Here is a 16,468-nt window from a genome sequence, read left to right as displayed (position 1 = left end):
GACCTGCGTGGGTTTTCTCCGGGTGCTCCGGCTTCCTCACACACTCCAAAGACATACTTGTTTGTAGGTTAATTGGCTTGGTGAAATTGTAAATTGTCCCCAATGCGTGTGGGATGGTGTTAGCGTGCGGGGATCGCTGGTCGGCGCGGACACGGGTGGGCCGAAGGATCCGTTTCCGTGCCGTATCTCAAAACTAAACTGAACTCCAGAGGAAAATTACCCAGCAGGCGGATGGACTCTGTTCTTATCACTCACGCAAGGCAAGGACTATAAAAATGGAACAAAGAGCTCTGCAGAGCTTGAATGGATCTGGAAGAGGCTCAGCCAAGGGTCAAGCTGACCAAACTAATGCTGAAAACAAAGAAGGGAACAAGCATACAGAATCACTAGGAGGAATAATATTTTGAAAACTGCACTCAGTATCAAGTTTTGTATACTCAATGACTTCAATTATATTTATTTTCTTATTTATCTGCTCTTTTGATTACTCTTCTTAGCCTTGACGAGAATCTGAATTCAAGGACATTGCCTGTCTCAATCTAATTTCACCTTCCTGCACTACGTTTTAGTCCCTCGATGAATGTGATATTAGATTTAAATTATACCTTCTGCTCTGTCTAAGATTACTTTAAGCTACCCTGTACCAATAATACAATCATAGCCAAAATGACTTAACAGAAATCTAGATTGCATGTTGTGACCTTGCGTATGCTTCGGAAACCCTTGCACCATTCATTTCTGTACAGGTCCACCACCGATTTTCCGGCACCCTTGGTTCCAGAGTCTTGCTGGTTTATCCGTTTTTGCCGGACAAACAGAGGTCACGGCCTCGGTGAGGGGGGGGGGGGGGGGGGGGGCGAGATACCAGGCTGCAAAGTCGGCCTCAGAAATCGGCCCCAGCCAGGCACGGGCCCGGGGCCAAATTCAACCCGCTGTTTGGTTGAATCGCGGAAGTATCAATGAGGTCAAGATCGGCAGCCTCATCCAGCCTAGGCAACACATTTTCGGGGGGGACTTCCGGGAGAGGGATTTCAAGGGCGCTCTCGGAATTTTGTCTGGATTAAAGGAGGTGCCGGACTACCCAGTTGCCGGTAAATCGGTGGTGGACCTGTACCAACACAACTCTAACAATGAAGTACCGTGTTGAAGTAGGACTTACCATGTGACAATATATATTGATCGTAGGACTAGACAGCCAACTAGAAAACCGTACATAACCTGAAAAAGGGGAAATGAAGTCAGTATGAGTGCACGTGGATTAGATCACGGAACATGGAATATCACATACAACACGGAACATCACATCTCCACACATGTATGTTGGATACGCTTGGTTAAAACAGCTGAAGAATTCAGTCAATCCAATGGAGGCACAGAAAATAGGAGTGGCCCATTGAGCCATTCTTCATCAAGGCTGATCCCCAACACATACCTGATATCCGGTGGATCTTCCTTGTTCTTAAATGTATTGAGCAACTTGGTCTCTCCAACCCTCTCATAGTCAGGGTCAGAGTGTAGTACTCAGCACAGAAACATGCCCTTCGGCCCACCACTGCCTATGCTGACCATCTCTCTATACTGCGAACGGGTTCTCAGTAAGGGTTCTCCATCTCTGTTTGTTCATAAGAACATAAGATCACAAGTGATAGGAGTGGAATTAGGCCATTCGGCCCATCAAGTCTACTCTGCCATTTAATCTTTGCTAATACACATACAGCCGGAAACAGGCCTTTTCGGCCCACCAAGTCCGTGCCGCCCAGCGATCCCCGTACATTAACACTATCCTACACCCACTAGGGACAATTTTTACATTTACCCAGCCAATTAACCTACATACCTGTACGTCTTTGGAGTGTGGGAACAAACCGAAGATCTCGGAGAAAACCCACGCAGGTCACGGGGAGAACGTACAAACTCCTTACAGTGCAGCACCCGTAGTCAGGATCGAACCTGAGTCTCCGGCGCTACATTCGCTGTAAAGCAGCAACTCTACCGCTGCGCTACCGTGCCGCCCTAATCTAAGATCTAGGACTAGACAGCCAACTAGAAAACCATACATAACCTAGAAAGGGGAAATTAAGTCAGTATGAGTGCATGTGGATTAGATCACGGAACAGGGAATATCACATGGAACATGGGTGTCAGAGGTTATGGGGAGAAGGTAGGAGAATGGGGTTAAGAGGGAGAGATAGATCAGCCATGATTAAATGGCAGAGCAGACTTGATGGGTCGAATGGCCTAATTCCACTCCTATCACTTGTGATCTTATAAGAAAATAACTGCAGATGCTGGTACAAATCGAAGGTATTTATTCACAAAATGCTGGAGTAACTCAGCAGGTCTCGGGAGAGAAGGAATGGAGTGACGTTTCGGGTCGAGACCTTTTCAGATGGAGTGTCTGAAGAAGGGTCTCGACCCGAAACGTCACCCATTCCTTTTCTCCCGAGATGCTGCCTGACTTGTGATCTTATGCTCTTATGAACAAAAAGAGATGGAGTAACTCGGCGAGGCAGGAAGCATCTCAGGAGGACATGGATAGGTAATGATTTGGGTTGGGACTTTTCTTCAGTCTGAAGTAAGCTGAAGAAAGGTTTCACCCCAAAACTCACCGATCCATGTCTTCCAGAGACATTTCCCGAACTACTGAGTTCTCAAGCACTTGTGTTCTATGCGGGATTCCAGCATATGCATCCCACCGGTGAATTAATGTGACCAAAGGTACAGATTCATTACATTCTAATCCACTAATTGAGAGAATCTAATAGAATCTCTGGGTAATAATCCGTTACAAGAGTGTGGCCATTTTTAATCCCCTTTCCCAAACGTAACCCCTTCATTGTAGGAAGTGCTGTGAACAAGGGCCCCTACCCAAAGCTCCTCCATCACCTGCACAAAGGAAAGAGCGTTCACATCGCGGCCCTCCTTCCACCAATCTTGCCACCACCGCTCACGAGAAACACAAGAAGCGTAAGACGCATTGTATGCAGATGCTGAGAAGTGTGTTCAGCTCTGGCTGAACAGTTTCTAATCTTGTGATGTGGACTGTCATATGTTGAAAGACTGGAGCGACTAGGTTTGTATACACTGGCATTTAGAAGGATGAGAGGGGATCTTATCGAAACGTATAAGATTATTAAGGGGCTGGACATGTTAGAGGCAGGAAACATGTTCCCAATGTTGGGGGAGTCCAGAACCAGGGGCCACAGTTTAAGAATAAGGGGTAGGCCATTTAGAACAGAGATGAGGAAAAACTTTTTTAGTCAGAGAGTTGTGAATCTGTGGAATTCTCTGCCTCAGAGGGCAGTGGAGGCCAATTATCTGAATACATTCAAGAGAGAGCTAGATAGAGCTCTTAAGGATAGCGGAGTCAGGGGGTATGGGGAGAAAGCAGGAACGGGGTACTGATTGAGAATGATCAGCCATGATCACATTGAATGGCGGTGCTGGCTCGAAGGGCCGAATGGCCTACTCCTGCACCTATTGTCTATTGTCTATTAACTCGATAAGAAGAAGACCTACACAAAGTCATCATTCTGCAACAGAGACTTAACATCATTTGGCTCTCCACGACCATTCTGAACTGAATCTAAATAAGAGGATCATAGATTCATGTCAATATAACATCAGACGCCAAACAAAAATTGGGAAATCGCGTCTACGTTTTAATTGTTATTATTGTAAGATATGGGCGGAGATTTCAGTTACAGTCAAAGGGAAGGTTAGCTTTGTTTAATTAGATTAAGTGTTATCGGTAGTTTATGTTTTAACTTCATTATTGAGCGCAGGGCGTATCTAGCAAGGCCAGTATTTGTTGTCCATCGCGGCTGCTTGCTGTGTCATTTGGAGGGTTACAAGCTGGCATGAGGTCACACTGGTACAAGCCAGACTGCATAAGGGTGACGCATCTCAATCTCTGAAGGGCGTCAGAGATGAAGTTAAGTTTTTTTTACACTAAGCCATGAATAAACAGACAAAGTGCTGAAGTAACTCAGCTAGTTAGGTAGCTGAGGACCAGAGGGCATAAGTTTAAGGTGGAAAAAGTTTTAATAGGAATCTGAGGGGTAACCTTTTCACACAAAGGGTGGTGGGTGTATGGAACAGGCTGCCAGAGGAGGTAGTTGAGGCAGGGACTATACCAACTTTTAAGAAACAGTTAGACAGGTACACGAGCAGGACAATTTTGGAGGGAAATAGACCAAACGCGGGCAGATGGGACTAGTGTGGCTGGGATACGTTGGCCAGTGCGGGCGAGTTGGGCTGAAGGGCCTGTTTCCACACAGTATCACTCTATGACTCTATCTCCGAGTTTAATTTAGTTTATTGTCACGTGTACTGAGGTACAGTGAAAATCTTTTGTTGCATGCAAACCAGTCAAAGGAAAGGCAATACATTAGTACAATCGAGCCATCCACAGTGTACAGATACATTATAAAGGGAATAATGTGAATAATGTTTTGTGCAAGATAAAGCCAGTAAAGGGGTACTGATTGAGAATGATCAGCCATGATCACATTGAATGGCGGAGCTGGCTCGAAGGGCCGAATGGCCTCCTCCTGTCTATTGTCTAAAGAGAGTCCAAGGGTCTCCAATGAGGTAGATAGCCGCTGAGGACCACACTCTAGCAGTTGGTAGGATGGTTCAGTTGCCTGATAACAGCCGGGAAAAAACTGTCCCTGTATCTGTTTTTCACACTTCTATACCTTTTGCCCGATGGGAGAGGAGAGAAGAGGGAGTGGCCGGGTTGCGACTCGTCCTTGATTTTGCTGCTGTCCTTGCCGAGGTGGCATGATGTGTGCCTGGAGAACATGAATCTAAATGAACCTATCCATGTTCTCCAGAGATGCTGCCTGACCTGCTGAGTTACTCCAGCACTTTGTGTTCTATGCAAGACTCCAGCATCTGCAGTTCCTTGCATCTCCATTAATAAACAGGCAGTGGAAACAAAGGTAAGCAGCAAATAGCACGGAAAAATCTTAAATGGTCAAATTTAAAAGCACAAGATCAAAATGTATTGCTTTGCACAAAAAGGTGAACGAATTAACTGCCCAATTGCCAAGAATTGAACTGTTGCTACAGGGCGGTGAATCTGTGGAATTCTTTGCCACAGACGGCTGTGGAGGCCAAGTCAATGGATATTTTTAAGGCAGAGATAGATTCTTGATTAGTATGGGTGTCAGGGGTTACATAGAAACGTAGAAAATAGGTGCAGGAGTAGGCCATTCGGCCCTTCGAGCCTGCACCGCCATTCAATATGATCATGGCTGATCATCCAACTCAGTATCCCGTACCTGCCTTCTCTCCATACCCTCTGATCCCTTTAGCCACAAGGGCCACATCTAACTCCCTCTTAAATATAGCCAATGAACTGGCCTCAACTACCTTCTGTATCAGAGAATTCCAGAGATTCACCACTCTCTGTGTGTTCCACAGATTCACCACTCTCTGTGTTATAGGGAGAAAGCAGGAGAATGGGGTTAGGAGGGAGAAATTGAACAAATATTTTAAGTCTGTCTTCATCGAAACAAAATGCATTGACGCTGGAGGTGCGGGGCGGCACAGCTGGCAGCGCAGCCAGAGGCGCAGGTTCGATCCTGACCTCTGACGCTGTTTGCGTGGAGTTTGCAGGGGTTGCCCTACAGCCCCTGACTCCCTGCGACCGTAGGGAGAACAGGCCCTTCAGCCCAAGACTGGAGCGACTAGGCTTGTATACACTGGAATTTAGAAGGACGAGAGGGGATCTTATCGAAACGTATAAGATTATTAAGGGGTTGGACACGTTGGAGGCAGGAAACATGTTCCCAATGTTGGGGGAGTCCAGAACCAGGGGCCACAGTTTAAGAATAAGGGGTAGGCCATTTAGAACGGAGATGAGGAAAAACTTTTTCACTCAGAGAGTTGTAAATCTGTGGAATGCTCTGCCTCATTGTCTATTGTCTATTGACTGTGTGCGTTTCCTGCAGGTGCTACATTTCCTCCCGCATCCCGAAGTCATGCGGATTTTTAGGTGAAATGGCCTCTGCAAATTACTGCAAGTGTTGAGGGAGTGTTTGATAAAATGGGATAACATTGACAATAGGTGCAGGAGGAGGCCATTTGGCCCTTCGACCCAGCACCGCCATTCAATGTGATCATGGCTGATCATTCTCAATCAGTACCCTGTTCCTGCCTTCTCCCCATACCCCCTGACTCCGCTATCCTTAAGAGCTAGAACTAGTGTGAACGGGTGATCGATGGTCGGTGGGGACTCAGTGGGCCGAAGGGCCTGTTTCCATGCTGTATCTCTAAACTAATTTAATTCAATGAAAAAAAAGTAGCATTAGTAAAATAAAGTGCTATTAAACTAATAATAAACATTAACGAGTACAGAAGTTAATGAGCCAGTAACAAATAAATCCCACGGTTATGATTATTTTACCTCGCCGAGTTTTGAAAAAAGAGTTTGTGTTGGGGCATCGTGACCAGCTTCCAAAATCTATGAAATAGTTCCTGCAAGTTGGAATGTAGCAACTATGATCCACCATTTAAGAAAGGAGGGAAAATAAGCCTCCAACCTGATAGAAAATAATAAGCCACCAACCTGATTGCCTAACATCAATAATTGTGAACATGCTGGAATCTACTATAAAGGATTGGAGACCATGGTGTCCGGCACGGTGGCGCAGCGGTAGAGCTGCTGCCTTACAGCGCCAGAGATCTGGGTCCAATCCTGCCTACGGGTGCTGTCTGTACGGAGCATGAAGGTTCCCCCCGTGACCGCGTGGGCTTTCTCCGGGTGCTCCGGTTTCCACCCACACTGCAAAGACGTACAAGGTTTGTAGGCATATTGGCTTGGTATGAATGTAAAATTGTCTCTAGTGTGTGTAGGACAGTGTTAGTGTGCGGGGATCGCTGGTTGGCACGGACTCGGTGGCCCAAGGGCCTAGTTCCACGCTTATTCTCTAAACTAAACTAAATTAAATCAAGATGTTTAAAAAAGCGTATAGGTTTAGAAACATAGAAAATAGGTGCAGGAGGAGGCCATTCGCCCTTTGTGCCAGCACCGCCATTCACCGTGATCATGGCTGATCATCCACAATCAGTGACCCTTGCCTGCCTTCTCCCCATACCCCTTGATTCCACTAGCCCCTAGAGCTCTATCTAACTCTCTTTTAGATTCATCCAGTGAATTGGCTTCCACTGCCTTCTGTGGCAGAGAATTCCACAAATTCACAACTCTCTGGGTGAAAAAGTTTTTTCTCATCTCAGTTTTAAATGGCCTCCCCTTTATTCTTAGCCTGTGGCCACTGGTTCTGGACTCGCCCAACATTGGGAACATTTTTCCTGCATCTAGCTTGTCCAGTCCTTTTATTATTTTATACGTCTCTATAAGATCCCCTCTCATCCTTCTAGATTCCAGTGAATACAAGCCCAGTCTTTCCAATCTTTCCTCATATGACAGTCCCGCCATCCCAGGGATTAATCTGGTGAACCTACGCTGCACTGCCTCAATAGCAAGGATGTCTTTCCTCAAATTAGGAGACCAAAACTGCACACAATACTCCAGATGTGGTCTCACCAGGGCCTTGTCCAACTGCAGAAGGACCTCTTTACTCCTATACTCGAATCAAGTATAGGAGTATAGTTTGTAGGATAATTGGCATCTGTAAATTGCCCCCAGTGTGTATGGAGTTGATAAGTGGGCTAACATAGAACTAGTGTGATCGATGGTCGGCATGGACTTGATGGGCCGAAGGGTCTGTTTCCATGCTTATGCCTCCTACTAAACTAACTGCACGACCCAGCTCATTCCATATAAGCACCTCCCTCTGTGGAAAAACATTGCCTCCCCCTGGTTCCTATTGAATCTATTCCCTCTCACCTCAAACCTGTGCCCTCTAGTCATTGATTTCCCTTACACTGGAAAAAAGACAGCACATTCACCCTTTCTAACCCTCCTCTTGGTCTTATGCACCTTTATAAGATCATCCCTCAGCCTCCTGCTCTCCAAGAAATTGCTCTGGAAGGATAGATCACGTGGGATCCAAGGAGAGATAGCTGAATGGCTTTGTGGAAGGAAGCAGAGGGTGATGGTGGAAGGTTGCTTATCGGCTGATGGCCTGTGACTAGTGGTGTGCCTCAGGGCTCGGTGCTGGGCCTGTTCCTGTTTGTCATCTACATCATTGATTTGGATGAGAACATACAGGGCAAGATTAGCAAGTTTCTAATGATACAAAAGTTAATGGTTTTGTAGATTGTGAAGAAGGTTGCGAACGATTGCAGTAGGATCTGGATCGATTGGCCAGGTGGGCAGAGGAATGGTTGATGGAATTTAATACAGAGAAGCGTGAGGTGTTGCATTTTGGGGCGTCGAACAAGGGCAGGACCTACACAGTAAATGCTACGCCTCTGGGAGGTATTGTAGAGCAGAGGGATCTAAGAGTGCAGGTTCATGGTTCCTTGAAGGTTGAGTTGCAGGTAGATTAGGTGGTCAAAAAAGCTTTTGGCAATTTCGCCTTCATCAGTCAGAGAATTGAGTATAGAAGTTGGGAGGTCATGTTGCAGTTGTATAAGACGTTGGTGAGACCACGTGTAGAATATTGTGTTCAGTTCTGGGCACCATGTTATAGGAAAGATATTGTCAAGCTTGAAAGAGTTCAGAAAAGATATACGAGGATGTTGCCAGAACTAGAGGGTGTGAGCTATAGGGAGAGGTTGAGCAGGCTGGGTCTCTGTTCCATGGAGTGCAGGAGGATGAGGGGTGATCTTATAGAGGTGTATGAGAGGAATAGATCGGGTAGATGCACAGAGTCTCTTGCCCAGAGTAGGGGAATAGAGGACCAGAGGACATAGGTTCAAGGTGAAGGGGAATAGATTTAATAGGAATCCGAGGGGTCACTTTTTCACACAAAGGGTGGTGGGTGTATGGAACAAGTTGCCAGAGGAGGTAGTTGATGCTGGGACTTGCCATCGTTTAAGAGACAGTGAGACAGGTACATGGATAGGACAGATTTGGAGGGATGTCCAAACCTGTCCTATCCATGGGACTAGTGTAGCTGGGATATTGTTAGCCGGTGTGGGCAAGTTGGGCCGAAGGGCCTGTTTCCACACAGTATCACTCTGTGACTCTACGTCTCTATGACTCTAAATAAAGTCCGAGCCTGCCCAGACTCTCCCTGTAGCTCAGGCCCTCGAGTCCTAGCAACATTCGTGTAAATCGCTCCTGCACCTTTTCCAGACTAATGAAGTTCAGGCACTAAGGTCTGGTTATCAACATGGAAGGAAATAAATTATGGCCAGTGTGCCAATAAGCAAAATAAAATGTATTTAACAAATTTGTTGAGGGGGAAGGGAAAGCTGAATGATGCACGCTTGATTAAAGTTATATCTTCATTAACAGCAGTTGGTTGATTCTTATCTACGGGTTAAATCGTAAAGCAATAATGTCAGCATATGAAAACATTATTTGAGCCGAGTAGGATCCAAGAAGAAAACAATTCTTTATTACTGTTTCTTGACGTTCCTTAAACAAAGCTGGTGCCCCAAATGTTTCTTTCCCATGAAGATAATACCTCTTTAAACATATCGTTACACACTGTGACCGTCAGATAACCTCAGCTGCCAGCAGTGTCTGGCTTGCTTAAACTAGGAATCCCCTCAAGCCAACAGATGTCAAATTAAATATGATTATTGAAGTGCCTAAGTGTATTTAATTGGGGACACAGTCCAACTCTCCCCGAGTTTCTCCGGTAAGGTGATTTGAGCTGTTCTCAGAAACAGCAATGGGAACATGCCTGGAGATTCATACATAAAATGACACACTCTCAGATTTGGGTCAATCGTACAGTGTGGATCGCAAACACCAACACCGCAGGGCAACTTGCAGGCTGCCATACATGGAGCAGCTCATGTTTCAGCGCTTAATTGCTGAGCTTTGGGCAAAACAGGATTGAGTTACTGCCTCAATCTCGAGTGCGTACTTGGGGAAAGAAATGAAAGAACAAAATCGGGCGGCACAGTGGCGCTGTGGTAGAGTTGCTGCCTCACAGCACCAGAGGCCGCGGTTCGATTCCAACTACGGGTGCTGTGTGAGGTGTTTGTACGTTCTCCCCTTGACCGCGTGGGTTTTCTCCGGGCGCTCCGGTTTCCTCCCACACTCCAAAGACGTACAGGTTTGTAGGTTAATTGCCTTCGGTAAAGATTGCTAAGTGTCACTAGTGTGTAGGATTAGTGCTGGTGTACGGGGTGATCGCTGGTCGGTACAGACTCAGGGCCTGTTTCTGCGCTGTATGTTTAAACTAAACTAAGCTGAATTAAGTATGTGGAAAGGAGCTGCAGATTTTGGTTTAAATTGAAGATAATTTAGTCCCATCTTAAACTAAATTAAGATTAGGTTTAGGTTTAGCAATACAGCATGGAAACAGGCCCTTTGGCCGGACTGCAAAGACGAAGCCAAGCACAGCAGACAGCTTGCTGGGATTCCACCACTTATGAGCTCTCTGGAGAGACTAGACCTTAGAGATATAGTGTGGAAACAGGCCCTTTCGGCCTACTGAGTCCACGCCGGCCCGCGATCCTATACACGAGGGACAACTCACAGAAACCAATTAACCTACAAACCTGCACGTCTTTGGGATGTGAGAAAACCCACACAGTCACAGGGCAAAACGTACAAACTCCATACAGAGTTCTCTTTTCCGGCGAGAAAAGAATTCTTAAACAGGGCTTTAAATCAATGCCACTAAACAATGACAACAGGATCAATAAAGAATTCAGCACGATAAAACAATTTTGCTGATGAGAGTTTGAACGATTATTCTAAACACTGTGCGGATATCCCCGCGAGAAAGTTAGTTTGAAGTACACCAAATGGGCTGTTGGCATTTTGCCTCCTTTTTCCAATTTGCTAAGTCCCCACCCTCCATTAAAATTGAAAATTAAAGACTCGTGGGAATAATTTCCAAGTACTACAGTTGCTAAGTACCACTAACAATGCAGCTGCCAATATGTGCAGGAAAGAACTGCAGATGCTGGTTTAAACCAAAGATAGACACAAAAAGCTGGAGTAACTCAAGAGGGACAGGCAGCATCTCTGGAGAGAAAGAATGGGTGATGTTTCGGGTCGAGACTGAAGAAGGGTCTCGACCCGAGACGTCACCAATTCCTTCTCTCCAGAGATGCTGCCTGTCCCCTCTCAGTTACTCCAGCTTTTTGTGTCTAACTTCAGCTGCCAATATGTTCCAGCTTGGACTGGATAAATCTAACTGAGAAAGTCAACTTCTCTACATCGGCGAAACCAGACGCAGGCTCGGCGATCGTTTCGCTCAACACCTTCGCTCAGTCCGCCTTAACCAACCTGATCTCCCGGTGGCTGAGCACTTCAACTCCCCCTCCCACTCCCAGTCTGACCTTTCTGTCATGGGCCTCCTCCAGTGCCATAGTGAGGCCCACCAGAAATTGGAGGAACAGCACCTCATATTTCGCCTGGGCAGCTTGCAGCCCAGCGGTATGAACATTGACTTCTCCAACTTTAGATAGTTCCTCTGTCCCTCTCTTCTTCCCTGCTCCCCTCCTCCTTCCCAGATCTCCCTCTATCTTCCTGTCTCCACCTATATCCTTCCTTTGTCCCGCCCCCCTGACATCAGTCTGAAGAAGGTTCTCGACCCCGAAACGACACCCATTCCTTCTCTCCTGAGATGCTGCCTGACCTGCTGAGTTACTCCAGCATTTTGTGAATAAATACCTTCGATTTGCATCTGCAGTTATTTTCTTACTCTGAGAAACTGTCTGTTAGACAATCTGCCCATGTGTGCAACACCGATGAACATGTACAATACATGGGATCATGAGGCTCATAACCTGACCAGTCACAAAGTCGCTGACGTCTTTGAGCAAGGGCGACACAGAAGAGTTGTTGCCTCACCACGCCAGGGACCCGGGTTCGATTCTGACTGCGGGTGCTGTCTGTACGGAGTGTATACATTCTCCCCGTGACTTACATGGGTTTCTGGTTCTGGTTCTGGTTGATTACTGCGCAAACACCTCATAAGTGGTTATCTCGCGCCGGTCCGAGTAGCGATTAAATTTTGAAGTGGGCCTTTTTGACCAAGTTGAGATCTAGTTGCTCAATCCCCTTTTCAAATGACTGACCATCGGGAGCGGCACGTGTGTTGGGCGGTAACATATTCCTTTCCCTTATCGTCCTCGGGTAAAGGGAATATTGGTTGCAACGTTTATTGAAATTCAGCGAGTTGATGGTGTAGGGACCAGTATTTTGTCTTGTTTCATGGTTTACTCCAGGAGCTCCCGTTTCCTCCCACATTCCAAAGACGTGCAGGTTTGTAGGTTAATTGGCTTCGGCAAAAATGGTTAAATTGTCCTTAGTGCTAGTGTACGGGGTGATTGCTGGCTGCCGTGGACTTGGTGGGCCGAAGGGCCCGTTTCCACGCTGTATTTCTAAACTAAGTGACTGCCAGCATTTTACTTTCGTGATGACACTCTAATATTTTACCATACCGCAAATTGTAAGATATAAGATTATTAAGGGGTTATTAAGGATTATTAAGACATGTAAGATTATTAAGGGGTTGGACACGTTAGAGGCAGGAAACATGTTCCCAATGTTGGGGGAGTCCAGAGCCAGTACCACCATTCAATGTGATCATGGCAGATCATTCTCAATCAGTACCCCATTCCTGCCTTCTCCCCATACCCCCTGACTCCGCTATCCTTAAGAGCTCTATCTAACTCTCTCTTGAATGCATCCAGAGAATCGGCCTCCACTGCCTTCTGAGGCAGAGAATTCCACAGATTTACAACTCTCTGACTGAAAAGGTTTTTCCTCATCTCCGTTCTAAATGGCCTACCCCTTATTCTTAAACTATGGCCCCTTGTTCTGGACTCCCCCAACATTGGGAACATGTTTCCTGCCTCTAACGTGTCCAACCCCTTAATAATCTTATATGTTTCGATAAGATCCCCTCTCATCCTTCTAAATTCCAGTGTATACAAGCCTTATCTAGCTATCTGTAAGGGCAAAGGGAGAAGTGTAGTATTGGGTTGAGATGTGTGTATGGTTTAACCATCCACCTATATGCTAAAACTCTCGTTTGTTTGTTTGTTTGTTTGTTCCTGAACTACAGCCAAAACGGGACACGATAGCGCGACAATTTTAGGCCCAGCTTACTCACTTACTTGGTGCTAATGCCAATTTCAGAACAACCTGGTTTTGAATTGCATGCTGTCAAATTTAATGCATGTCTGCAACCAGTGATTAGTCAAAATTCAGAAAGAACAATGTGCTGCAGTGACTGATTATCAATAACAAAAACCTAGCATAGAACAACAGAAGCAGTAGGTAATGAAAGTGTTGGCCCCCAAGTTGAAGATTTAGGAGCTCATTCACTCAGCGGGTGGTAAAGAAAATTGAATTATATAATGGAACAATGTTACTGCAGTTCAACAAAGGCAGAATTGTTCTGGATACCAGAAACAGGCACGGAGCCTTTTTCAGTCAAGCTGCAAATGTTTAACTCCAATTCCTTAAAACCAAGAAGAATCAGTTTTTTGAAATCTACAAAAATGAGTTGTCATAGAGTCCTGCAGCGTGGAAACAGGCCCTTCGGCCCAACTTGCCCACACCGACCAACATGTCCCATCTACACTAGTTCCTCCTTCCTAGGCTGGGCCTGTATCCCTCTAAACCTGCCCTGTTCTTTGTAAATTTCTCCGGTGTGGGACGAATAAAGGAATATATTATTATTATCATCCATGTACCTGTCTAAATCTGTCTCAAACCTTGCGATGGAATGGTCCTGACCCGAACTGAGATGAGGAAAAACATTTTCAGTCAGAGAGTTGTGAATCTGTGGAATTCTCTGCCTCAGAAGGCAGTGGAGGCCAATTCTCTGAATGCATTCAAGAGAGAACTAGATAGAGCTCTTAAGGATAGCGGAGTCAGGGGGTACGGGGAGAAGGCAGGAACGGGGTACTGATTGAGAATGATCAGCCATGCTCACATTGAATGGCAGTGCTGGCTCGAAGGGCCGAATAGCCTTCTCCTGCACCTATTGTCTATTGTCTTAAGAAGGGTGCCAACCCAAAATGTCACCTATCCGTGTTCTCCTGAGATGCTGCCTGACATGCTGAGCTACTCCAGCACTCTTTTTTTATTTCTTTTGTAAACCAGCATCTGCAGTCCCTTGATCCTCTTAAACATGGAAGGTGGATGAAGGTGCATTAACAAGTTTTGGAAGAAAATTCCAATTTAGTTCAAGATATAGGGGGGGGGGGGGGGGGGGTGAAGACATGGACTACTGAAGGAGTGAGAAATTAAAAACATGAATTGTAACATTATTTTACATACCAGTAATTTCCAGAATTATTAAATCTCATTATATAAAATCCCCACATCTTCTCCTAATTTCCAATACTAGTTCTGTTATTGGCTGCAGTAATAGAAAGCAATGATAGGTATTTTGAAACCACCAGACAACATCAAGTCTGGTACAAATTCCTACCATACCAGCAGTTTAATCTCAGAACATACTTAAATGCTTGAGCAATCATTATAAAAGCTAGTTCAAGTTTAATTACTTCTTTTTGGTTTCATAAACAGGATCAAACAAATGGCTGCGCAATGCAGCTTTTAAGCCATCTAGTTTAATTACACAAAAAACGCTGTCTTTGACATAGAAAAATATTCAGAGGCTTAAAATTACAGTAAGAGTATCATAGAGTCATACAGCGTGGAAACATGCCCTTCAGCCTAACATGCCTATGCCGACCAACATGTCCCATCAACTCTTGTCCTATCTACCTGCCTTTGGCCCATATATATCTCTAAATCTGTCCTATCCATGTACCTGTCTAAATGTTTCTTAAATGTTGCGATAGTATCTGCCTCAACTACCTCTGGCAGCTCGTTCCATACACCCACCACCCTTTGCGTTACCACTCAGGCATCCCTGTGTGGTATCTCAGCTGCACGGAGGCAGAGAGGAAAGCCCTTCAGCGGGTAGTCCATAGAGCTCAGAAGTCTATCGGAACACAACTACCAGCCTTGGAGGGCATCTACAACACACGATGCCTCAGAAAAGCCACTAGCATCCACAAAGACTCCTCGCACCCCTGCAACAGTCTGTTCGAACTTCTACCATCGGGCAGACGATACAAGGCCTTCTACGCCCGCACCTCCAGACTCAAGAAAAAACTTCATCCCCAGGGCCATAGCTGCTATAAACCGGTCCTGCTGAGCCGGATGGTCACATCGCACAGTGAACCGGCACAGACCTACTTGCACTTGATTCTGTTTTAAAACTGTTCTAATTTGTTTCATTGGGTTGTTTAAATTAATATTGATTAGCAAATTGATTTATTGCATCATATGGGAGGCGCATTCCCAATCTCGTTGTACCCCTGTACAATGACAATAAAGATATATTGTATTGTATTGTATTGTATTAAATCTTTACCCCCTCACTTTAAACCTATGTCCTCTGGTTCTCAATTCTCCTACTCTGGGCAAGGGACTCTGTACATTTACTCGATCTATTCTACTCATGATTTTGTACGCCTCTATAAGATCACCGCTCACCCACCTCCACTCCAAGGAATACTCTAGCCTGCTCAATCTCTCCCTATAGCTCAGGCTCGGGGCCCTCGGGTCCTGGCAACATCCTTGTAAATCTTCACTGCACCCTTTCCAGCTTGACATCATCTTTTCAATAAAACGGTGCCCAGAACTGAACGCGATACTCTAAATGTGGCCTCACATGTGGTTCAACTGTCTTAAAAGTCTGTGCGATTAAGCTTGAATAGGCCTCACCAACGTCTGATATAACTGCAACATGTTCCCAATGTTGGGGGAGTCCAGAACAAGGGGCCACAGTTTAAGAATAAGGGGTAGGCCATTTAGAACTGAGATGAGGAAAAACTTTTTCAGTCAGAGAGTTGTGAATCTGTGGAATTCTCTGCCTCAGAAGGCAGTGGAGGCCAATGGCGGCAGGGTGGCGCAGCGGTAGAGTTGCTGCCTTACAGCGAATGCAGCGCCTGAGACTCAGGTTCGATCCTGACCAAGGGCGCCGTCTGTACGAAGTTTGTACGTTCTCCCCATGACCTGCGTGGGTTTTCTCCGAGATCTTCGGTTTCCTGCCACACTCCAAAAGACGTACAGGTTTGTAGGTTAATTGACTGGGTAAAATGTAAAAATTGTCCCTAGTGTGTGTAGGATAGTGTTAATGTGCGGGGATCGCTGGGCGGCGCGGACTCGGTGGGCCGAAGGGCCTGTTTCCGCGCTGTATCTCTTAAATTTTTTTTCTCTGAATGCATTCAAGAGAGAGCTAGATAGAGCTCTTAAGGATAGCGGAGTCAGGGGGTATGGGGAGAAGGCAGGAACGGGGTACTGATTGAGAATGATCAGCCATGATCACATTGAATGGCGGTGCTGGCTCGAAGGGCCGAATGGCCTCATCCTGCACCTATTGTCTATAAC

The 16,468-nt window shown here is 45.8% G+C and overlaps 1 protein-coding gene across 1 annotated transcript in view; it reads right to left on the bottom strand.

The window, feature by feature from the left end:
- The window catches only part of acer3 (alkaline ceramidase 3), a 159,955-nt gene that overhangs the window by 23,260 nt on the left and 120,227 nt on the right, over positions 1 to 16,468 (bottom strand). The window contains exon 7 of the mRNA XM_078402009.1: positions 1,160 to 1,218. Within this exon, the coding sequence (XP_078258135.1) occupies positions 1,160 to 1,218 (59 nt within the window). The remainder of the gene's footprint in view (positions 1 to 1,159; positions 1,219 to 16,468) is intronic.

Source organism: Rhinoraja longicauda, chromosome 7, assembly GCF_053455715.1.
Source record: "Rhinoraja longicauda isolate Sanriku21f chromosome 7, sRhiLon1.1, whole genome shotgun sequence".
Lineage (NCBI taxonomy): Eukaryota > Metazoa > Chordata > Chondrichthyes > Rajiformes > Arhynchobatidae > Rhinoraja > Rhinoraja longicauda.
This window is presented reverse-complemented; position numbering and strand designations above follow the sequence as displayed.